Source organism: Cyclopterus lumpus, chromosome 17 (genome assembly GCF_009769545.1).
Source record: "Cyclopterus lumpus isolate fCycLum1 chromosome 17, fCycLum1.pri, whole genome shotgun sequence".
Taxonomy (NCBI): Eukaryota; Metazoa; Chordata; class Actinopteri; order Perciformes; family Cyclopteridae; genus Cyclopterus; species Cyclopterus lumpus.
In genome coordinates, this window is record NC_046982.1 from 15,640,866 (window position 1) to 15,658,135 (window position 17,270).

Sequence of the window (17,270 nt, forward strand, 5' to 3'; positions counted from 1 at the left end):
AAGCCAGTTTGTATGTGGATAGATATTATTGCTATAATAATAAGAAATAATAATAATAATAATAATAATAGGGATAATAAAAAGGATCAACTCAATGTAGATATTGTCAGTATGGAGAATGTTTGTGATTCAGTTTAGTTTGAGGTGTTTGATGTACTTTTACTGTTGTTAGTGTTACATTAAACGTTGGAGTGTTTGCAGGGGGAAGATGAGAAATGGGGGTTATAGATCATGAAAAAAAAAAAAATTCCGAACTGTTGTAAGAGCATGTGTTTACTCATGATCAATCATTCACAGTCGTTGGTCAAGACTGCAGTGGTAGAAGTCACAACACAACGGTTGTTTTGTGATGTGTCATTTTAATCCTAAGGACTAGCTACTCATTTGTCATTATGGAGACGTTTATTAATTTGATTCTGTCTTTATGCACACTGCTTCTGTCTGTTAACTTTGTCCCACTTGTGAATGCATACAGGAGCCCATGGACAACTGCAGATTACAGGTGCAGTACTCCTCGCTTCAATACCTCTTAGATACACTTGATAACATTTAATGATAATGAAAATGATGATAATGTACGTTTCCGGGTACCAGTTTGGCTGGGATGAGGAGGGCCAGAGCTGTAAACAGACAGATGCCCATCAACTGTAAACTGGGGACCTGGTCATCTTGGACACCCTGTAACTCCTGCACAGACCAAAAAGTAATGGCGTTTTTTCTCAAGAAATTCCACGATTTTAAAGATGTCGAATGAAAACTATGATTGGTGGAGTTAAACCAGTTTTCTGTCTGGTAAGGTCAATAGGGTAGTCTTTGGTCTTACAACAATCCTGACATTTTAGGCTCATTTAGTGTCCTGAAGACACTATATATCAAATGTATAACATAGCTACATAAATGGAACTTAGAAATGAACATGTATTAAATGAATATGATTTTAACTGCACCACTATAAACATCATAGCACGTGGCCTACTCTTAGAGTGGTTATATGTAAATTTAAACAATTGTATAAGGGAATGGACTTGTTGGTTGATATAAAGAGCTAACATATTATCAACTCTGTCTTAGGGTCGTTTCCGATACGTAGAGAAGCTCTCCCAGTTTGGTGGCATCAAGTGCATTGAGCCGCTGTGGGAGAAGCTGGCGTGTCCATCAGTAACGACACAGTGTCTGGTGACAGATTACTGTGGAGAGAGCTTCACATGCAAAGGAACAGGCAAGTCCCACCAACAACTGTCCACACAGCACATTCTCTTAAAGCTGAGGGTGTTTTGTCTGTGCATCTGCAGTATACAATCAGTGTCTCTGTCTATAGGGCGCTGCATTAGCCAGTCCCTTCGCTGTAATGGAGAGTCAGACTGTGAGGATTTTTCTGACGAAGAGGGCTGTGAAGACGCCACCCGCAGAGATGACAAGTGTTCCACCTTACTGCCGATCCCTGGTGCTCAACGTGGTACTCAGGGGTAATTGCATACATCTTTTTAAAAAGCAATGCAATTGAATTACCAGGGCAGTTGTAAAACAATATTTCAATGAGCATATACGTCATCAACACACCAAAATCAATATTCTTGGCTTCGCAATTTGCTTTGAATCATCGAAAATATATACAAATCACACCATTATTGCTTTTGCTTGACATTTAATCTTCATACCTTTACTTAATTTGAATTATTTTACTTTGCCTATAGCTACAATGTCTTGACTGGAGACTTTGTGGATCAAGTGCTTGACCCAAATTATTTTGGAGGAAAGTGTGAATACGTCTATAATGGTGAATGGAGGAAATTCATCTATGACGCCTTCTGTGAGAACCTGCACTACAATGAAGATGAGAAGAACTACAGGAAACCGCACAACTACCATACCTACCATTTTGTGGTATTGTCATGCTGTTACTTATTGATTTGTGTAATTTAATAAATGGGCTGTTTAAGACATTTTGACCTGATTAAAACCTGTTACAGGCTGAAGCTACGTCAGAGGGCTCGCACGAATACTATGAAGATATGGTGAGCCTGCTGAAAGCCAGGAATACGATGAGTTCTTCCAAAGGCGGTGTCTCAGTGGGGGTCTATAATGTGGAACTGGGACTGAGTGGAAGTGAGGAATCACAGTTTCTCAACAACATAACGCAATATAAAAGCCAGGTATGATTTATCGATCAAAAGAACAAAACTCTCTTATTAACAAGTGCAATTTGTTTTAAATATATAATTATTAATTGTTTGAGGTCAGAGTTGTTTGTTGTTTGAAGATTGAAACCACTCTCATGACGATTACTGTATTTATGAAGCTCCAGCCAGCAGCCGGTATGCTTAGTGTACCTTAAAGACTAAACAAAGGGAAACAGCAAGCCTGGCTCGGTTCAAAGTTAACAAAGTCTGCCCAGCAGCATCTTTTTTGTACGGACTAAACCAACCAGATATATTTTACTAGGTTATTAGAGAACCGATATAGATGTTGTTTTTCTTCTTTTGACAGAGCCAGAAGCCACTTTTTGTAGAGACCAAACTGTATAATTAAAACTCCTGGGTCTGTCCGGTAATGCCATGGGACCCAAAACAACATTTCCCCATAGACTTACATTGGGAAAGAAACATCTCTACATTATTTTTTTTTACTTCTCAATATAAACACATAAATAGCCCTTATTCAAATAAATAGGGCCTAAAAAGTTGTACAATGCGCTAGCTGAATCCAGAGTTCTTTCCATGGGCATAACAAACTGCAGTTCATTTGAGCGAGCGGTTAAAGGAAGCGCTAGTGCGCCTACTCTATGGGCCCCAGGATGCGGAAGATCCTGATCAATTCAAATGGCATTTGAGCCATTTTGGCTTCCAGTGCCACTGAGCAACATTCATAGGAAAGAAACAGGGCCCCGCCTCCAACACAGTATCCAGTTTTCTTTATTCATCTTTATGCTAAGCTAAACTATCAATCTCCCAATTTAGCTTAATATTAAACACTAATATGAGGGTGAGCAAATATGTGTATTACCCCTAATTAAGAACTCATTGAAATAATGTTTATCGTTGGGTGTCTGTGGCCAAAAGAAAGGAAGAACATTCTTTGGGGTATGAATTACAGTTTTATTTAAGTTGTATTAAAATATTTTTATCATTATTATTTGTAATTCTGATTAAAAAAAAGACTTGTCTTTTTGTCTTCAGAACCTAGGGTTCGTCAGGCTTTGGTCCAAAGTGCAAACAGCCCACTTCAAAATGAGAAGTAACAAGTTGATGCTTCATGGAGATTTCTACATTTCACTCATGGATCTGCCAGAGCAGTATCATTTTGGGATGTACTCCCGCTTCTTCAACACATTTGGAACCCACTATGTCACAGAGGGCACAATGGGAGGAACCCTTGAATATGTGGTGGTTGTCAACAAAACGTCTATGGCAAAATCAAGTACTGTGGGCATTCCAGTTTGTTGATCAATGTCACCTGATAGGAAATGTAATGTAAAGTAACCTTTGGTCACTTCTCTTCCATAACTCTCACAGAGATTGAGGGTGAACAAGCTGGTAGTTGCTTTGGTGCTTCTATTGGTTTAAGCTATCCCATCTCGGGCCAGGTAACAGCAGGGCTTAAAGTGGGCGTGAACCCGTGCAATAAAGAAGGAGAGTTTCATCAAGGTGAGACATCAACATCTATTGAGTATTGAATTTGAGTGGATTAGCTTTATTTGTAACTATGTCTTATTTCCATTCACCTGACAAGTGATTTGTAGGAATGGGTTAGCAGAGTTTGTAATTATTTTTTTCATTTTAAATGTAGCCAAGGACTCTGATTCAGCTTTGGTTGAGGACATTGTCACTCTAGTGAAGGGGGGAGTCACACACACCAGCACTGGCCTGTTGGTTGTCAGGAACCCTGACACCTACAGGAACTGGGGAGCCTCCCTCAAATACAACCCGACACTCATCGAATATGAGGTGACTTATTGTAGAATTGTTTGGCGCAACATCCTCTTAAACAGAATAAAAATTAAAAAAACACAAGTTGATAGTTCAATTCTTGATTTTTGACCTCACATTGCTTTTATGAATTTGCTGGTATGGTCATTTACTTTTTAATGAACTGTTGTCCTCTTCCTCTTCCTGTCTCTGTCCCACCTCCCTCGTGACATAGACCATGCCAATTTATGAGCTAGTGCGCCTCAGCACAGCCGCTGACCATGTAGGTGTAAGACTGGCCAACTTGGAGAGGGCCTGGGATGAGTATCAGCAGCAGTTCGACTCCTGTCGCTGCGCCCCCTGCAGGCACAACGGCATCCCTGTCCTAATGGGGACTTCCTGTAGATGCATCTGTAAGTTAGGCTACTCTGGAGAGGCCTGTGAAGAGACTCTCAGAAGAGGTGAGGCTGTTGTCATGAGTAAAGGCAGTGTCGGTAAACACATTCAATTTGCTGAAATACAGCTCTTTCTTCCTTTGTGAAGCCTTTATGCTAAGCTAAGCTAGCCTCAAATCTTTTTTAACAAGTAACATGTCTTCTTCTGGAATACCATGGATACAAAAAACAACCTGTTACACAACAAGCTCTTCACTCTTAGAAGGAATGTGTCATTTTTTCAACACATCTGCTGTGTCAAGGGCATGTTAACTATAGTTTCCCAAAATCATACTTCAGTGAAAGTACTTTGTTACTTCTAACTGCTGACAATTGAGTTACTGCCTTGTCTTTGATCAGTTTGACCATGTGGCTGCTTAGCAACACGTGCAAATTAGTGAAGGGAGTCCCGACTCTTTTTGGACAGATCATTTGGCTCAACTCAACGGCTCCCAAAGGGCTCTCCAATAAGCAAAGGCTTCTATAATTCAGTGAAATATGTGTGCACATAAATATCTAAATGTATTATACTACACCGTAATTAAAAAATATGTTACCTTATGTAAGTATAAACAAAAAGGACATTTAGCTATTCTCTATTTGCCAAATGGTCAGCTGCCTGTTTCACTTGCTCCTCTGGTAAGAGGATGTGATTGAGAATATATACTGTAAAACCCCCTTATTTTTTCCTGGAAAGATGCCAAGACAGATGGGTCATGGTCATGCTGGGGGGCTTGGTCATTATGTGCATCAACGAGGAAGACTCGGACAAGAACCTGTGATAATCCTGCTCCACATGGCGGTGGAACAACCTGCCTGGGCTCCACCTCTCAGACTCAACGCTGTTAAAGTCACTTTGGTTCCAAGGTGAAAATGCATAATCCAGGTGGTTCTTACTGAATAGAAACTGCTCTTCCACTATCCTTAACTGTCTGAGCTCAAAATAAAATGTATGCCTTCTTCAGGACACATGCCACACTGTATATCAAGGTAGTAATAAATGTGTGATGCAGACTTTACTAACTGTGTGCTTTTCTGTAGTAAAACTGTAGATGCTTTGTATGAGATTTCTTAAATCGCCTTGAATGTGAAGATCACATTTGAGTAACAGAAGCTGAATTCAGGTCAGTGCTTCAGGCAAGTCTAGTGAGGAAAGCTAGTCAGGTCAAGTCTATTTTTGATTCATTATGTCACACTATAAGTCCAAAGACAAACAAAGACACCACAGACCAAACTTCTGGTTTCAAGGAAGGTTTTATAAAACGGTGCTGTTGAGCAGACATTAAAAGCATTCAGTGGACTCTTGCTGCAGTCCTCTGCATGCCAGGCCTCCTTCGCCAGGCGCTGGGTTGTTGCACTGTCGACTCCTCCTCATTGTTCTTCCACTGCAGGGTGACCATGCAGCCCAGCAGCTCCAGCTGCCGTCAATGGTTAAATCTGTCAGAAGTGGGAGAGTCAGTTCTCATTTCAGTATGTCAATATCTCGGTGTTTGTGCAATGAAAGAAAACAAACATGTTAAGTTGTATGCACTGTTTTTGGATGTTGGATTTTTAGAGCTTACTTTTTCGTCTATTAGTGATCTCACAGCCATGCCCAGAGTAGCCAACAGGACACACACAGTCACACCTGGTGCCTGTTGATGAAGATGAAGATATTTCATAATTACTATCATTACCACCACTGTTAACATCATCAGTCACTTTTGGGAACCAAATCTAAAAATAAAATGCCATAGGCAAACTGTTGGTGTTACTGGCTTCCTTTGCCATCCGTTTAGGGGGTGATGATTTTCCCTAAACCTTGTGGAAACAAAACAAAAAGCTCAGGAAATAATTAATGCTATAAAGACGTTAAAGTTTCCAGTCAATAATGATGAAATTAAATACATAAAATAAATGAAATACATTTGTCATGAACACCAAAAAATTATATCCTCTGAGGTACCTCTCAAAACGGCCACTCCATTGTTGTGGCATGGAGCACAGCGACACGGACTAGCCTCTGCCAGGTACTCTGACAGAGCTTTCTTTAGGTTTCTCTTCAAGGTAGCATCGTGGGAGAAGTCTCTCGAGGTCACCAGCTCATACAGCGGCCGTGTCTAATGAGAAACAGATGTGACTACTAAAACATCTTTGTACCGTTAAAAAATTAAATCTCTTTTGATAGAGCCAACTGAAAAGCCCCACAAGGGCTGAAACTTGAGCCTATTTGTATTTGGCACAGTTGCAGTTTGTTCTCCAACTTGCTATAAATCAGCCAAGCTGTACTGGCGTGTTTGTAATTGTACCAACACTGAGCAACTCTAAATGTTTCTGCATCAATAAATCAGATCAAATTCCAGTATTATTACTGCTGCAAATTAAAATGAGAAATATAAAATAAGATGAAAAAGAGGTATTCATTATGTTAATGTGCAAGATAGTGTGGGAGACAGGAAACACATAGATAAGAGAGAATTATGAATCGACTCAAAATAATTATGAATGAAAGCAGAAAGAAATTTACACTTTTATTGATCCCCGTGGGGAAATTCCTCTCTGCGTTTGATCCATCCTTCGTTATTAAGGAGCAGTGGGATGCAGTGAAGCGCCCGGGGAGTCACTGGGGGTTCAGTGTCTTGCTCAAGGACACTTCGACATGCAACTATGGGGAGAGCGGGGATCGAACCGGGTACCTTGTGGTTACGGGACGTCCACTCTCCACCATGAGCTACAGCCGACCCCCAAATTAGAGAAGAAAAAGGAGAAAAAAGGGAGAAGCAAAGCATGGGATTAAGCAAAAGACGGAGAAACTCACTGTTGAGCGAATGAAGTCAGGGTTAAAACGCACGCCTTCGCCCCAGAGCCCCATCAGCTGCGGAGTGGGAAGCTTTTTAGACACCAAAGCAGTGATGGACTCACTACTCCCCCCCCTTACTACAGACACAAAGTCCTCCACCATGCTGCCACTCAACGTGTCCTCTGGGGAGAGACCAATTACCTCAGAGTTTTAGCATCAGTGTCTGAAGTTAAACAGAACATTTTCGACATGCAATTTGGTCAAACATGTAGCCTCACCTCCCATCTCATTCAGCAAGCCATTACAGGATCCACCATGAAACCCCACCGACACATAAACACCGTATATGTTGGCCCCGACCTTAAGGCCTGACTCCGTACAGCGTTTAAAGTCGTCCAAAGAATAAACTAGAAGAAAAAAGGGAGCCAGGGAGTTACTGCTTTTCAAAATCATATTATAATTCAAGAAATTGAGCCACCAGGGTCAACATTTAGGTTATTTTTGGGGAGTTTTTTCCTGATCCGATGTGAGGTCCTGGGACAGGAATGTCGTATGTTTACAGATTGTAAAGCCCTCTGAGGCAAATTTCTAATTTGTGATATTGGGTTATACAAAATAAACTGAATTGAATTGAAAATTTCACTGTAACGGTTAATTATCACTTCTTGATCACACGGCGTCTGTGTTAGAAGATGACAGAATATAGATGATGTCACTGTCATTGCAACCCCCAGTATGTGATCATAATAAAGTGCAGTAAATTAAGAAACCAAGCAATTAAACTAAACTTAATTTGACTTGAGACCCCCGTGACTCCAGTTTGGCAGCCACTAATATGTATTACCTGTCCTCTCGAGCTTCTCCTCGTTCAGGATGATGGTGTGCTCATAGTCTCCTCCGAGGGTTGCCTCTGTGATGTAGTGGGTGCCGTAGTCCCTGAAGATCTGCCTGTACTTCCCATAAACATAAGACTGTGGCAAGGAGCGCAGGCGCTGCAGGAACTCAGGGTGGAGCATCAAATCATCGGACTTCAACATGTACTGGGCCAACTCCAGTTCTGCTTTGGCCCTCACAAAGCTGTTAGTCTGAGAGGAGAATCAGTAGGAGACAGGTGTTGAATAATTCACTGTTTTTAGGTTCAGATTGTAGGTATTTAGAATAATTGTGGGTTTGTATGAATCATGAATCCATCTGTTTTGTTTTTGAGAAATCAGTAGGTTGTAAAGAGGTCAGGAGCAAAGATATCTCACCTTACTAGAAGCACGGCGGATCTTCTGTTCGGCTTTGGTTTTTTGGGCGTTATTGTAGTTGAAGCCAAATTCAGCTACGCCTGGAATGGCAAAGCCAAAGGAAACAGTAGTTTGGGTTGAGTGCTCCTGTATGGTGTGGTCCTTGTAGTCAGAGTATGACTTAAAAGACTGCAGGGTGAAATCATATGACCCTTTTGTCTGTAAGTACATAAGAAGCAAAATGTATACCTTTTTAGTTTGTAATAAGCAGGACCATATTAATAAGCAATTAATTTATTGTGAACATGGAACAACAGATACAAAAATCGTAATCTTGTTTATCAACTCCAACTCAATGCTCATTATAGACCTGCAGAGTGTACTGTTGCAAATTGTAAGGCTTCCTGAATCTGACATCCTCGATGTAGTATGGCAAGCAGCTGCCAGCGTAGTATCTGTTATCTAGCACCACTCCCTCCAGGTTACTGTTCAAAATATTGATTCTGAAATATAAGAAACAGCAACAGCATTAATAGCGAGCTGGTAGATTTGAAAAGAGCAACATGTACATGTAAGTCCTCAAAAATAACTGGGCCTCACATTGCAGCCCGATTGGAATGTGACTCACCCTTTGGCGAGGTTTTCGATTCCCCAATACTCTTCAGCCTGCTTGCAGGGATTGGGAACATTCTTACAGCCGGCTTCATCTGACATGTCCCCACAGTCATCCTCCCCACTACACTGCAGAGTTCTGTGAATACAGCGACCTGAAGGAGAGGAAAGAGGTGGATGGCATTTAGTAATTGTTTTACGAAAAAGAATACAATCAATAGTTTGACAATTTGGAAATATGCTATGAAGAGATCGATCTTGACGAGCAGCCAATTAGCTTAGCTTAGCGTAACGTCTAAAGGCAGTGGGGGAAAATGGAGCGACTATAGGGGGCTGGGTGTAGGAGATACCTGTTTGGGTGCAGAGGAATCCTTCACATAAAGGAACATTGTCACATGTGTAGCGGGCTGAAACGTCACAGGCCTCCTCCTCCCTGTCATGAAAATTGCACGGCTGACCTCCAAACTGGGATGGCTGGTCCAGTTTAGCATAACGATACTGGATGGTTGAGGGAGAGAAACACATTAACGGTCAGAGAAACACAGAGGAAGGTTCGCCACTATCCAATAAATGTGGTGGAAACTGCTCCAGGGAACTATAAGAGACAAAATCCCATTAGAGGGCTGTTTTCACTTTGTCATGTCAAGGTTATTAATTCGCCCTCCTTGTAAAGTGGATGAGATAGAGCACTGAAGTACATCAGCTGAGACCTTTGCCAGCAGAAGAGCTCACCGAAAAACAGCACTCAAGGGTCAACATTTGTCGAATGCCTCAGTCTTTCAATCCTAGCACTGAATCTAATCCTGCTGTATCAAAATGTTATCTAATTTATGATAACATAAATTGATTACAATGGGCTGGATCAATTTATCTGGCCAGAATTTGGGCAGGGAGATATTAGATATATGTTTAGTCCATAAAAACGGTACTATTCTTCTCTCTATTTTTTTCTTCTTATTTGCCTGATTGTTAAGTTAAGGTTAACAGTGAAAGGAAAAGTTGGACATTTTGGGGACTACACTTATTTGCCTTAATGCCATAGCTAACTTAGCTTAGCACTAAGATTTGAACATCGAGGAAACAGCTTGTGTGGCTCTATAAGGTAACAAAACACTGACTGATTATTGGTCAGGATCAGTTGCAAGGGAACCAACGGAGACTGGAAGAAGTAACTTGTACTTGACCTAATCAATACATACGGCGTTTTGTTATTTTTACACTTTGGGATTGGATTGATTAAAACAATCAAGATCCAACGTGTTAATAAATGTGTTGGTAGACGCATTTTGTGACTTTTGGGCCCAGTCAAGCCAGCTGTATCTAGTCACTATGCTAAGCTAAATTAGCCAGCTGCAGCTTTACATTTACCAAAATGGGAGCGTGGTACCAATCTCCTCCAAACGCTCAGCAAGAAAGCGTATTTCCGAACATGTTTCCTGACAATCACTGGCTAAGCTGTGTGGCGATCAGCTAACTAGTAACATCCAATCATATTCATGCAGGTGTATGCTTCTCGCTATGACTCCATGCTCACATTGTTTGCTTAATAGTATTTTTGGTATTACTAAATTAAAGGTGGGGTCGGCAACTTTGGAGGTATACCATCAAAAGTACGCTACATTTTATTTGACAAGTATCCACCAGACAAATTCGCTAGCCAGCATTGGGGAGGAAGAGGAGCTCATTGCCAGTGGTATCTACCTGCCTCATGTCTCATTCACACATGTAAGAAAACACCTAACATGAGCAGTGACGTGTGAGCAGGCATGGTGTAGGGAAATGATTGGAAAGGCTTATTACAGTCCTGCGACAACAACTGATACTATTTTTCTTTTCTTTATGTTTTTTTGATGTCAGAGCATTTGATTTATTGATTGCTGTCGGGATGTAATAATACATGTCCTACCTCAGCTTAAACTTCTTAGACTTAGTGTTCATATAGCCAATGTGTTAAAGACAGAGCTAAACTGTTTCTGACAAATCTAACTATCACAATTTTACACAAACACATGTATTGCACCTGTAATGTTGCCCAGGGCCCACGATCACTCTGTCTGGTATCATCATACTTACTCTTTTTTTCTGACAGGTGTCACAGCGTGACCACGAGCTCCACGCTGACAAAACACAGTCCACAGGATGAACTACCACCTGATCGCCCACTGACCGAGCTTCACGAACACGGGGCGCTTCATTATTCGCTGTTGTGACGGCATTTTTACTGTTGACACGTAGATGAAAAACAAAGCAAAACAAAAGGGACATTTATTTACTTGACAGATATTTTTAACGGCTGTTTTAGTTTCTCAAAATCAAATATCTGTGAGATTGGCTTCTGATAGAACTACATATAATCAGAGATATGACAGAATTTAGTGCAGACTAATAAATCACTTTGAATACATTTATCACACTGAAAAATATGATAAATACTATGTTGGAGGACAGGAATCAAGCAATTAGGTTATATGAACACCAATGGAAATTAACATTAAAATATCGGCAGTCTATAACTAACCAGACAAATAAAACTCCTACCTTAGCAGTATCAAAGTAACATAGAGTAGACCAGACTGCACACTGAGTGCACTCATCCGTATCACCACAGAAAGCATAGTTGTGTGTAATGCCTGACTGTGAACGAGGAGACGGCACTTCTCCGCTCTCTATGTAAACACAAACGGATCAATACTGGCCTGCACATGAACTCAGCACTGCTGTAGACTCAGAGGTTGATACACAAGACTGCAGGCCTCAGTGGCACTAAACAAGGTGTTGTGGTATTAGGTCTCGTGTAAGTGTGTAATGAACTCACAGGTATGACATCAGGTTTATAGTGAAGCAGGTGTGAATCTATTGGCACGCTTAATCCAGGAGCTCTGGACGTATTCGCAGTTATCTTAAACTTCATTGGTTTTAATCCGGAGGAAAGGATTGAATTTGAAATCTTTGTATAATAATATATGAAAGTGGAGAAAAATGACGGCTTTGTAATAAAGTGAATTCCTGTTACAGAGTTAAACCAAGCGAGTCATGTTTGTGTTCTTTTGACCTTTAAACTTTGTTCACAAAATTTGGGATTTTACAGAATGACACAATCAATTGACTCCACTGACGTTCACTGACTCTGTGAAAAGCAACATGAATACTAACCAAGTAACTGGTACACATACTGCTACTACTCATAATTACTCATAATTATAACAATAAGATATGTTGATACAATATCATACTAATCCATCACATTCACCTGACGGCACGGAGGATTACTGCAGAATTAGTTTGAGAAGATCAACCTGTTGGCTGCTGTTGTGACCTTTACAGAAGGTACATTATTAGAACGATGGCATCGGTTTAAAGAAAGAAAACCGGGCAGAAAAGTGGGAATCACATGATATTTTATTTGTGACTGAACAGTGGCATGGGTACAGTGTATGGGGAAGTCATAGACGTACAAAAGTCCTTTTTTCTCTTTTTCATGACAACTCTTAATTCCATAAATAAAATGTACAAAATATTTTGGACTATTTCTCATTTTTCTTACACAAGCAGGGATACAGTTACCATTTGTTATTGTAAGACTAGCAGATAATAGTGATATCTCTATTGTTCATATTATATAAAGTTGCCTTTCTTTTTGACCATTTTGATTTCAGTGGAGCAGACCTACAATATGCCCAAGTGCTTAGTTACAACAATGACCTGTTTACTGTATACAAATGACCTGACAAGAACAGTGACTGGACAACAAAAATAAACCTGATAAGGCATAGAAATGCACTCTACTGTCTCCGAGCTCAAGGTTATTAAGCCAGTGTGGGTTTATTCTGCTTATTTATTGAAGAAACAAAACAGAGATATGATTCAAAGAGGCAAATTGTAAACAATGCGACCTCAGCTGGAAATGTAGAATATCTAAAAACAAAGAGATGCAGGAAAATCTGCCTCCTATTTACTAAATAGAAAAAACCTGAAACCTTGAAGGAGTCGTAGGATTTGTTGCTATCTTTCAACCCCTTCATTTTTTTCAAGCTCAAAATGAGTGAGACAGGTACAACAGGCTTTTATTTTTGAATGACCATGTAACACAGATTCACAGTTCATATCTCAACAACCCAAACAGAAACAAAGATATGTTCGGAAATTAAAAATAAATGGCTGCAGAAGCGAAATAAACATCCAGACGTCAAAAATGGAGGTGCTGGTAGGGCATTGCTTGAGAGAAACACAGGTAGTTGGCATCCAAGAGGCAGAGAGCTATCTTATGGCACAGAGGCTCAGGTATAGGGGACTGGGCAGATTCTTATTTACAAAATAGATGTTTGGCAAAGTTTACACATTGATGCCTCAAAGTCATTTCGATACCTCTAATGACTCGGCGTCATCAACTAAGAGTTCACAGCTTATAAAATAAGAAAAAGAAACCAAAACTTTTTTATTTGTTTCCAGCTCTCGAAGGAAGCTGCAGAGAACAGTTTGGCTCACAGCTGAGTCCGCTGAATCCACATTAAGTCTGTTCATGCAAATGGACGAATCGGTGGAGCAACACTATGAGAACATTTGGCAAATCCATCTGCTGTGCACAGTCTTTGCTGGTGGCGGTTGACAAACAAAGGTCAACCGCATACAGTAGCACGCTGCTCCTCGTAAAAGGCTCCAAAAAAGAATTAGCATCATCAGTGTAACCGCGGCCGTTTAATGCATCCTCACAGGTATAAACTCATTAATCCGTTACAGGAGGCTGCAGTCGCCTCCTGTCGTAGGTTTTCGGTCAAAGATCAAAGGTCACTTCCTGGTTGAAAGGTTTTTTGATTGGACGATAAAGCCAAAGTCTGGTTGTCATGCTGAGGAGTACAGTAGAGTATGTGTCCTCTTGAGGAAAGCAGATCCGAGGATAGCCAGCTTAGTACAGAACTGCCAAAATATCCTTTAAAGGTTGAAAAAACAGAACACATCTGTGTAATCCAGCTGTGTGAGATGCTGCTGTTCACAGTCACTCATCCTTCTCTTCTTCTCTTTCTCGTGAGCTTCTGTCTTGGCCTTGAGAGCTTCCATCCCCTAGAAGACAAACCAATTGAACCAAATCATGAAGCTGCATTTGTGCAGTTACACATCTCACCACCAGGTGGCAACTGTGTGCCTTCCTTGTCTTTCTTTTGGTTGATAATGACTGGAACATTGAACTAAACTAAGGCTCTTTCCCAAGCAAACCACTCGTCGACGAGGGGAAACGAGACAAATGGAAACATAAAGCAAATAAAGGAACACAGAGCTGGGTTATGAAACAATTCAAGGGGGAGTGGGCGTCGTTGTACATTGGAGAAGAAAAGAGCCATGGTGAAAATGCATGAAAGTGAAGGTAGTTCAGATGTATCAAACACAGACATTTAAGAGAGTAGGGGACTGTGTATACCCACTAGGTATTTGTGGTTCTCTAGCTCTCTTCCTGTTGACAGGTCTGATCCTGCGAAGGATCAGGAGCTCCACTGGGCATCGGAGAGATCGACCTTGCATCACCAGAGCCCTGAGAGAAAGAGAGGGAGAAAGCTGTATAATTTATATCTTGCACGTGACATGCTCTGGCAGAATCAGTTATCCTCCAGCATGTGAAGACCTGAAAAAGTGCATCTTTTTCCTCTCACATTTTCCAGAAAAACATTAGCAAAACGTTTAGGATAATTACCGAGACACATAATTGTACCTATTTACACATGATCTAATCAAGACACTTTAATCATCTTTGACCCTTCGTGTTTAATTGGCTTGACATTTTGCTTTATAAAACGGGTAAAATCAATCCAATTTGGCCATATTCAATACATGACATCTAATGTGCGTGTGATTACATGCAATGCACTTGCACAGATCATCTAAAAGACAATAATAGATCATAGGATCGTGTCTGTCAGTTATTGACCCAGAGGGGCGGAGCTCACCGATTGTTCCTCCTTGGCGTTGCTGCAGTTACCCTCTGGGTCTACAGGGGAGTGATCTGTGGGGGGGTCACTGGCCTGGGAAGGGGGGCAGTCTAAAGACGAGTTCTGCTGAGGGGCTGGAGTGGATGCTGCGGAGAGAGGAAATATGAAATGTTCAATAAATACAGCAAGAGGATATAAAATGGGATTTCACTTTGTTTACTGAGTTTTGTTCAATGCAAATCTGCTTTGTGAATACATTTTAGCATCAAGCTGGTAACGTGCATGACCTATACTGAGAAGCGGTGGATTCAAATCCAGATCATGACCTTTATTGCATGTCATCCCTTTTACTTTCTTTTCAACAACACCTGACATTGTGTAGTCTGCACATTATCAAACAAAGCACAACTTTATTAACATGCACGCCCCTTCATACCTGTCTGATCTCCTTAAACCTTATATTCCATCCCGTGCTCTCCCTTCTCAGAATACAGCGCTCCTTTCTGCTCCCAGAGTTAAAAAGAAGACAGCAGGCTGCAGGACCTTTTCCTATCATACCTCCTGCATAATACTCGTATGGACATCAGACAGTCTGGCTCTGTTGTGGCCTTTAAATCCAAACCTAAAACACATCTTTTCAGTTAGTTGCATATTCTTATATATGCATATGTTTGTCCTGAATATTGCAAACTTTCTGAAAACCACTGCATCTCACTAATCCTCTGTGTGTTTGTTGGCCCACAAGCACACACACGCCTCCAAGCTGTCGCTGTTGGTGCCTCATTCCAGATGTTTGGATCTGGATCTCCATAGATTTAGCCTCTCCTCATGTGTTTCTCCTTTGTGTGCATGTTGTCCTTGTCGCTCTCTCCCTGGAAGACAGGTGTTCTTGAGCTTTGCTCCATCCTGTTTCAGGGTCTCCATGGTTGAGAGGAGGTTGTGTGACTCAGGTCTGTTTGGCAACACCTGCAGTTGCTCAGGGATCTTTATTCTTCCTACATGTTTAATGTTGTCATTGTGATTGTCCTCAGTGTATTTTTACTACGTCGGTATAATTTGTACAAACAGCATGTATTGCAGTTGGTCCGCTCTGGGAGAGAGATCCTTCCTCAGATGCTGAGGTTTCTTACATTCACTGCTACTTTATTTTTGACTGCACTTCAAAGCAATTCATCCAATAATTTTGTAGAAATCTCACTCAAAACCACAAATGTGAACATCATGGTGGCGGTAGAGGAAAAGTAAAGGGGTCACCAACGTCAGGGGGATCTATCATCGAACAATGAATGCCTATACAAAATGTAATAGTAATGGATCGGATAGATGTTGAAATAGTCCAGCCTGTGACACTGTCATTCATAGGGACATCCAGCTCGAAAGGCTAATAAGGTTTTTTTAAAATGCTTTTCTAATAAAGTGGTAGAGATGGAGATTTAGTAACATGTATTTATGTAGGAAGACAACAATTAAGAACACTTACGTGATTCAGTAGATGGTGACGTGGATGTCCCTGGGCTCAAGGTCATCCTAGAGAGATCAAGGTCACTACAGCTTCCTTCCTCTTCCTGGGTTGCAGCAGCTGGAGGGGGCAGCAGCTGACTGCAGACCAGTGTGTCCGGTGCAGTCATGAGGCCTGGGGTCCCACACCTGCTCACCGCTGCAGACACAACGCCAGATCCCATACATGCTGCTCCGGCTCCTGACGTAGAGGGGCCCTCGCCTGCGTCAGAGTCAAGGCCGAGGCCTTCCTTCCCCAGGCTCAGCTGCCTTTGAAGCAGGGCTGGGTCTGCCGTGTGTTGGGGGCTGGTGATGGCAGAGGAGGGGGCCGACATGTCGCAGGCTTGGGGGCACATGGTGGTAATGGGTACTAGGCCTTGGAGCATGGCAGCTGATATGGCGTGCCCTCCCACGCCCACGGTCTGGGCGGGCATGTAGGCTGCCATGGCCGCCCACTGCTGCTGAGTGGCCGGGAAAATGTTGGCCTGGCTCCAGATGACGGGCTGACCACCGGGGAGGACCTGAGCCACCTGGAGGGGCCCCTGCACGGGGAAGGCCAGAGTCTGAGCCTGGCCAGGAAATGGCTGCTGCGCCCACTGGGCGGCCTGCACCGGACCCATGGTCATATAACCTGCAGCAGAAACAAGAGTTGGAGAAAGAGTGAAGGATGTTCACGTAATCCTTTTCACAATGTGCCTGTCCATGACAGGCACATTGTGAAAAGGATTACGTGAATGAAGTTGTTTCCTGCATTTAAAGATTGCCTTTCAGTCGGCTGCTGTTTTGAAATGATATTGGGATGTTCTTTAATGTTCTTGAAAGACCAAAATGTCAATGACTTTGCTAAAATATGCAAAATCACCATTATCTGTCCTTAAAGAAACATCGCTTTACAG

General features: G+C 41.7%; 2 protein-coding genes across 2 annotated transcripts in view; one reads left to right on the top strand and one right to left on the bottom strand.

Moving 5' to 3' along the window:
* Window positions 1-308: 308 nt before the first annotated feature.
* On the top strand, window positions 309-6,077 carry c8a (complement component 8, alpha polypeptide). The gene is made up of 11 exons (XM_034555954.1): window positions 309-502; window positions 595-703; window positions 1,072-1,219; window positions 1,319-1,466; window positions 1,695-1,884; window positions 1,971-2,153; window positions 3,177-3,417; window positions 3,513-3,644; window positions 3,787-3,944; window positions 4,141-4,366; window positions 5,037-6,077. Exons 1-11 carry the CDS (start codon window positions 393-395, stop codon window positions 5,186-5,188), a joined length of 1,797 nt encoding a protein of 598 aa, XP_034411845.1. The 5' UTR covers window positions 309-392; the 3' UTR covers window positions 5,189-6,077.
* LOC117746362 (complement component C8 beta chain-like) overlaps window positions 5,577-17,270 on the bottom strand; it is a 47,176-nt gene continuing 35,482 nt past the window's right edge. The window contains exons 12-25 of the mRNA XM_034555441.1: window positions 16,358-17,005; window positions 14,896-15,023; window positions 11,498-11,625; window positions 11,033-11,180; window positions 9,310-9,457; window positions 8,976-9,114; window positions 8,718-8,850; window positions 8,369-8,566; window positions 7,963-8,203; window positions 7,397-7,525; window positions 7,137-7,300; window positions 6,285-6,438; window positions 5,902-5,973; window positions 5,577-5,776 (exon numbers count right to left, since the gene is read on the bottom strand). Coding sequence (XP_034411332.1) covers window positions 5,622-5,776; window positions 5,902-5,973; window positions 6,285-6,438; window positions 7,137-7,300; window positions 7,397-7,525; window positions 7,963-8,203; window positions 8,369-8,566; window positions 8,718-8,850; window positions 8,976-9,114; window positions 9,310-9,457; window positions 11,033-11,180; window positions 11,498-11,625; window positions 14,896-15,023; window positions 16,358-17,005 — 2,585 coding nt within the window. The 3' untranslated portion in view covers window positions 5,577-5,621. The remainder of the gene's footprint in view (window positions 5,777-5,901; window positions 5,974-6,284; window positions 6,439-7,136; window positions 7,301-7,396; window positions 7,526-7,962; window positions 8,204-8,368; window positions 8,567-8,717; window positions 8,851-8,975; window positions 9,115-9,309; window positions 9,458-11,032; window positions 11,181-11,497; window positions 11,626-14,895; window positions 15,024-16,357; window positions 17,006-17,270) is intronic.

Excerpts from the sequence above, each read along its gene's own strand:
- c8a (XM_034555954.1), top strand. The coding sequence starts at position 393 with ATGGAGACGTTTATTAATTTGATTCTGTCTTTATGCACACTGCTTCTG. Across the intron at positions 3,645-3,786 it reads AGAAGGAGAGTTTCATCAAG|CCAAGGACTCTGATTCAGCT; the intron begins GTGAGACATCAA and ends TTTTAAATGTAG. Across the intron at positions 3,945-4,140 it reads CGACACTCATCGAATATGAG|ACCATGCCAATTTATGAGCT; the intron begins GTGACTTATTGT and ends CTCGTGACATAG.